The 7500-nt window shown below is 38.8% G+C and overlaps 1 protein-coding gene across 2 annotated transcripts in view; it reads right to left on the reverse strand.

The window, feature by feature from the left end:
* Positions 1-2030: 2030 nt before the first annotated feature.
* The window catches only part of LOC119596158, an 8367-nt gene continuing 2897 nt past the window's right edge, over positions 2031-7500 (reverse strand). For both annotated transcript variants that reach the window (XM_037945331.1, XM_037945332.1), the window contains exon 4: positions 2031-2581. In XM_037945331.1, coding sequence (XP_037801259.1) covers positions 2346-2581 — 236 coding nt within the window. In that variant the 3' untranslated portion in view covers positions 2031-2345. The remainder of the gene's footprint in view (positions 2582-7500) is intronic.

A 7500-nucleotide genomic window follows, 5' to 3' on the forward strand; every position in this document is an offset into this window, starting at 1 on the left:
CAGATTTGAAAAACATGATTTCAAGATGATCTGTAATCAATCTCAATGAGGTACATGTAGTTCTTCAAAGCAGAAGCGATGCCCAAAAGAACCCCCCCCCCCCATTTGCTCTCTTTTGCACTTCCTCCCCTCCAAATCTCAACGTTTCAAAATTCCCAAAATTTGTCAAGTTGATTTTTGGGGATTATTTTTTTTTGCTATGTTTTTTTTTTTTTTGAGGTCCCTCCAAGTTCCCGTTTTTTTTTTTTTTTTTTTTTTTTTTTTAAGCCTCCCTTTGCTCTCCTCTCTTCCTTTTCTCTCTCTCCCCCCTCTCTCTCTCTCTCTCTTCTCCTCTCTCTCTCATCTCCTCTCTCTCTCATCTCCTCTCTCTCTCCCTTCTCTCTTCTCTCCTTCTCTCTTTCTTCTCTCGTCTCTTCTCCCCTCCCTCCTCTCTCTACCTCTCCCCTCTCTCTTCCTCCCCCTCTCTCCCCTCCCTCTCTCTTTTTCTCCCCTCTTCTCTCTCTCTCTCTCCTCTTCTCTCTCTTTTCTCTCTCTCTCTCTTTTCCCTTTCCTCTCTCTCCTCTCTCTCCCTCCTCTCTCTCTCCCCTTCTTCTCTCTCTCTCTCCCTTCTCTACCCTCTCTCTCTCTCTCTCTCTGTCTTTCCCCCTTCTTTCCCTTATCTTTTTCCCCCTTAATCCTTTTCCCTTTCTTTATTCCCCCCCCCCCTCTTTCCCTTCTTTTCTCTCTCCTCTTCTCTCTCTCCCCTTTCCTCCTCCCCTCTCCTCTCTTCCTTCTCTCTCTCTCTCCTCTTTTTTCCTTCCTTTCCCTCAATCTCTCTCTCTCTCTTTTTCCCCTCTCCTCTCTCCTCTCTTCTCTCTCTCCGCTCTCTTCTATCTCCCCCCCCCTCTCTCTCTCTCTACTATATCTTCATTATCTATCACATCTACTATCATCTATTATCTTCAATTTTTTAATAATTTTTAATATTATATAATATATATATATTCCCCCTCTCTCCCCTTCCCCTCTCTCTATCTCCCCCCCCCCCCTCTCTCTCTCTCTCGTCTCTGTCTCGTCTCTCTCTCCCTCTCTCTCTATCCCCCCCCCTCTCTTTCCCTTTTTTTTCAGTTCTTTGTTTACCCCCTTGTTGTCTATTTTCCCCTTTTTTCTATGACTTTTTTTGGTTCCTACCATCCATTTAAAAACCGAAACATTTTAACTTCATGAAAAGTGAATACATCTTTATATATATATTATAATATAATATAAAGTATTATATATATATATTATTATTATTTATATATATATGGAGTATTTTTGTGTTTTTGTGTGTGGTTGTGTGGGGGGTGTGTGTGTGGTAATATTTAATATATATATTATATATATATATTAAAAATTAATTAAAATTATATTAAAAAATTTTGTGTGTGTGGTGTGTGTGTGTGTGTGTGTGGGTTAATTTTCTTTTTATTAATAAATATTTTAAAAATATTATTATTTTATATTTAATTTTAAAATTTTAATATATGTTGTTTATTAATATTACATATATAAAAGTAATTATATATTATATATTTTTTAAAAATATATATTATAATATATAAAATATTAATATATATATTTTATAAAAATTGTTATTATTAATTTTTTTATATAATTTTATATATATTTTTTAATATACACACACACACCCACACACACCACACCACCACACACACCCCCCACACCACACCACTTTAGGTTGTTTTGGGGTGTGTGTATGGTTTTAATGGGGGTTTTTGTATGTGTATGTGTGTGTGTGTGTGCGTGTGTGTGAGTGTGAGTGTGAGTGTGAGTGTGAGTGTGAGTGTGAGTGTGAGTGTGAGCGTGTGCGTGTACGTGTGTGCAAAATACTTTTGAATTTTGCACATACTTTAGAACTTCACGAAAAAATAGATGCAACTGTTTCGTTTTTATTAAACCTTCATCAAAATCATCCGATTTCAGAATTACATTAGAATTGCATTAAATATACAGTAATTCTGTTGTAGATCGAAACGAAACGCATTAAATATATTTAACCATTTATTAATCCTATGAGTATTACAATACCTTGTCTCCATGTATTTTTCCTTATTTGTAAGGTCGGTGTCATTCTTTAAATGTCCGATCAATTTTTCATTTTCATCCGGACCTCTCTTTTTCAAAATAAATTAATCCATATCAAGATTGTTTTGAATATGCCTGAGGTTATATTCATCTGTTATTCCATCTTATATTCAGTACTATTACAATACCTTGACAGATCATGAAGGCGTAAACATGTTATAGGTCGAGACTGAAACACTGCTGGTTTCTGGATTCGAAACCGTTTCGCGTTGACCCGTTTAGTTTGTTAGCGAAGACTGGTCAGAGTAGGCAGTGTGACTTGTTTCTGAGGCTGTGTCTGGCAGTGTAAGAACGCTGGAATCTGAGGTTTTGTCCGGCTCTGAAGTTTCTGATGGCAAGGATGTGCCCTGTTGTGGTTGAGACCCCTGTTCGAGATCCATGGGGTTCGTTGCCTTTCTTGGAGGAGTCGGTGTAGGCGCAGAGGAGGACTCGTGGGCCGCGAGGCTGTTCACTTCTGCTCCAAGGAGGATGCAAGTAATTAGTATGCTAGCTGAAAAATAGTTTTCTCCCGCTCTTTCTCTTTCTCTCTCATTTTTTTCTTCCCCCCCCTCTCTCTCTCTCTCTTCCACTTTCATTTTTTTTTTCTCTCTCTCTCTCTCTCTCTCTCTCTCTCTCTCTCTCTCTCTCTCGCTTCCTCTCTCTCTCTCTCTCTCTCTCTCTCTCTCTCTCTCTGTCTCTCTCTCTCTCTCTCTCTCTCTCTCTCTCTCTCTCTCTCTCTCTCTCTCTCTCTCTCTCTCTCTCTCTCTCTCTCTCTCTCTCTCATCGTCTCATCACCATAGCGTGAGGAAGTGCATTGTGACCTCTCATGACCTTGATCTGTCCTTACATGATTCATGTTACCTTGACAATTAAGGTCATCACAAACCTGCAGGTGCATATTGCACCAGTGTTTGAAAATGTTCCCTTAATCATTGTGCCTGATAGTAAAGTAAAGTGATCCAAATGATATACAGTGAAAGAAAAGAAGTGAAAAGAACCTACGCACGCTCACAGATGTGCTGTGAGGGCGCGTCGTAGGCTAGCCGCGTGTGTGGCTGGGGCTGTGCATTTACACAGGCAAGTCAGGTCTTGTCCTCTGTGTTCAGGGAATGACCCGCCCACAAACGGGAAAATGGCCACAGATCAGCACATGGAAACGGAGGGCAGGGATGATGTCCTCCGTGAGGAAGATATCGGTGGCGGCCCCACGAAAGAACAAGGAAAAAGGCCAAGATACAACTACCTGCCTCTGTGGAGATGACGCCCCCAGGACACCTGTGCCCGCACTTCAAGCCGGACTCAAATCTTAGTACTAATGGGAATAGATATCGCTGGGTATCCCTGGTCCTATAAATGGACCCTTTCGACAAGATAAAGGGATCAATAGAACTAAAAACTGGGAAAAACAATGTGTATGTGAAATGTAAGAACGAACAAATTCTTGACACAATGCAAATTCTCTTACTACCCAAAGGATAGGACGATATGCAGCCAAAAAAAAGTAGGCAGTCCCTCCTCCTAGAAAATCCCTCCCACACTTGCAGAGGTCACCTCAGATGTAAAGAAAGCCATGGCACCGGCCACGGCACCGGTCACGGCACCAGCTTTGACAGGAGTTAACGCCCCATCAACTCCAGCACCAACCCAAGCACCATTTGTAGCACCTATCCCAGCTCCAGCACTGACTCCAGCTTCAGCCCAGCCCTCCTTACAGCATGACAAGTAAAAGTCCAACAGTGAAATGAAGGATCTGCTACAAATGCTACTCAAACAGATGGAGCAGATGATGTTCATGATGCAGCAACAGATGGTTCAGCAATCCCAGTTCCAGGAAAGGGTGTTTGTGTTTCTCCTCCACTAGCGGCAGCCTCAACCTACAGTGAGCCTTGGAAATGGTCTAGTGATAAGAGAGGGTTCCAAATAATCTTTTGAAATGTATTACCTGGAACATCAACAGTTTACGGAAACGCAAGACAACCCTCTCTCACTATCTTCACTCTGAAGATGTTGATTTGTGTTGCCTTCAGGAAGTCAGAACTGATGCTCGTTATGTAAAATTTAGAAGATACACATATCATGACAAACCTAATATTGCTAATCCTTCTTCAGGAGGACTTGATATTTACATTAAGAATAGCATTCTATCAAAAGTGATCGATGAGAAAGGTGACAACACATGTGCCGAATATCTTGGTGTTAATATATACTGTCACCATTATTAATGTATATAACATGATAGTGAAGTGGTACCAAAGCTGACAGTATGATTCATAGTGATATTGTCTTCTTGTGTGATGATTTTAATGCTCGCCATCCTCTCCTAGGCTCTGAGGGAAGCACCATAGGCAAAAACCGTAAGGTGTATTATGACTCTAAAACACTTAGAAAAAACTCATTACCTAGGTTGCAAATTAGATGATATAGTTCTATATAGTCAGCACACACTCCCAAGCACTGCGAAAGTTATCCCATTCTTAGTCAATGGCCATTGGGCATTAAGTATAATCCTCCCATTTTGCAAAAGCCACCCCAGCCACGCCTCCTTGCTATTTAACATCATGATGAGTTTATTAAAGGGATTGGCTGCTGGTATGAAGATATTTTGATGAAACTGTCAGCAAGTTGGTAACATCATTAACCAACTCCATTCCTGAAACCCTGTCAAACATAGGTCTTCATCCTCCCAAGGCAAAGGAGCACGTCACCTGAACAAAGATCCTGAAATAAAGCTACTTAGAGAATTTATAACCTAGCTAGGGACCTTGCATTCTTTAGTAAAAGGCTTAATGAGGTAATAACTCAAAAGCGGGAAGAGAGATTGCATGCCTGGGCAGAATCGATTGACTCCACGACTTCCATAAGTAATTATGGAGGAAAATCAACAAGATTAAAGGCAATGCATACTAAGTGATTCCCCGCCCTCACCCAGAAAGGGTAATTTTGTCACTTCTCAGTAAATGCTGCGAAAATTCCCCTCTCGATAATCTTCCATTGTCCATACACAGGTGCTCCCTTAAGTTAAACACAAAAATGAAATTGACCATCAGTGACAACTTTTAGATGAGGCGATGCACCATTGATGGAATCACTTATGACATCATCCAACTCCTTGCAAAGGTACAGGTAAAGGGAAGAAATCCTCTTCTTGATTTCTTCAACTTAACATATACTACAGGCATCTTGTCCACTGCCTGGAAACAAGCTACCATTATTCGCATCCTAAAACTAGGATGTTCTGGTGAATTTAGACCAATTTCTCTGACATGCTGTCTCTGTAAAACCTGTGAAAGAATTCTCACTCGTTTGCTCCACTAGATCAAACATCAAAGATGGTTTCCAAAATGGGAAAGAAACACAAATGTGTTTAGCCCAGTATCAAAATGAAAGTTATGCACAGTTTTCTTACTTCATAGATTTCAAAGGAGCATTCGACAGAGTCTCTCCTCCTGCAATCCTCCATGGATTAACTCTTCTAGGAGTTAAGGACAAGTTTCTGCTATGGATAAAGGATTATCTATCTGTGAAGAGCAAAGGTATGGTACCCAGGCACCTACAGTGCTTATGAAGAACTAGAGTTAATCACTCCACAAGGTGGAGATTTGTCCCCTTCATTATTTAACATGCTGCACTCTTTGCAATCTCCACAGTGAGTTAGAAGACCTATGCAGCATCACATCCTATGCAGATGACATTCTCAGGGGAGATAGGTTCAGCTTCCCTTGGACACATAATCAACCCTATGGAGACTAAGTACATTTCCAAATCTCATGAAATGACATACATTCCAAGGTTAGGTGGAAAATTATTGCAAAAACTGACAGCTGTAAGTATCTTGGTGTCATGGTGAATGCTCCCCACCTCATGTCCCGCAACTCGATACTCCAATATGATACAGTCAAACCTAGAATGGAAGGCCAAAACTGCTCAAACTATTCTCAGCTTCACTGTGTGGAACACTGATACTATTAACATCCCAGAAGCAACACTTACTGCACCATGGCATAGATGACATGTATATATTCATATTGACAAATTAATAGGGCCTAAAGCCATGACTTCAGTAACAGAATTAAAAGGCCATTACCTGAAATATATAGATGAATTCTCCATCCCCCTCATGGTACCCCCCACTTGCGATTTACTGTGATGCTTCTACTGATCCTCACGGAGCAGCTGGGATTGGGTATTAATTCCTGACATTTCTCTTAAAGAAAGTGTACGAATTTCCAACTGGGCAAGCGCAGCTGATGCCGAGTCAGTAGCCATGCCACCCAAAAAGGTAGTGAACAGTAGCGACACCTCTCTCTCCTTCTCTTTCTCCCACTTCTTTATCTCCCTCCCTCTCTCACTCCTCCTCCTCCTCCTCCTCCCCTCTTCACTCTCTTTCTCTTTCTCTTTCTCTCTTTCTCATTTCTCATTTACTTTTTCTCCCGCCCTTCCCCCCCTCTCCTCCCTTCCTTCCCTCCCCTCCCCACCACATATAAATAAATATGTATACATACATACATACATACATACATACACAGATATATATACATATGTATGTAGTATGTGTACATGTATATTTATATACGTTGTGTGTGTGTGTGTGTGTGTGTATGTGTGTGTGTGTGTATGTGTGTGTGTATGTGTGTGTATATGTGTGTGTGTGTGTGTGTGTGTGTGTGTGTGTGTGTAAATATGTATAAAAAAAAATAATAAATTATATATATATATATATATATATATATATATATATATATATATATATATATATATATATATATACATACACATACACATACACACACACACACACACACACACACACACACACACACACACACACACACACACACACACACACACACAACACACACATACACACACACATATATATACATATATATATATATATATATATATATATATATGTATATATATATACACATATATTCATACACATACATATGTATACATACATACATATGTGTATATATATATATATATATATACATATATATATATATATATATATATATATATATATATAATGTACAGCACATATACATATGTGTACGTATACATAAATATAAAAGTATGTATATATATGTATATTTATATATAAACATATATGTATATATAAATATATATGTGTGGATATATGTATATATATGTATAAATTCATATATCTATTTCTCTCTCTCTCTCTCTCTCTCCCTCTCTCTCTCTCTCTCTCTCTCTCTCTCTCTCTCTCTCTCTCTCTCTCTCTATATATATATATATATATATATATATATATATATATATATATATATATATATATATATACATATGTATATATATATATATATATATATATATATATATATATATATATATATATATATATATATATGTATACATATGTGTGTG

This window comes from Penaeus monodon, chromosome 37 (assembly GCF_015228065.2).
Source record: "Penaeus monodon isolate SGIC_2016 chromosome 37, NSTDA_Pmon_1, whole genome shotgun sequence".
NCBI lineage: Eukaryota > Metazoa > Arthropoda > Malacostraca > Decapoda > Penaeidae > Penaeus > Penaeus monodon.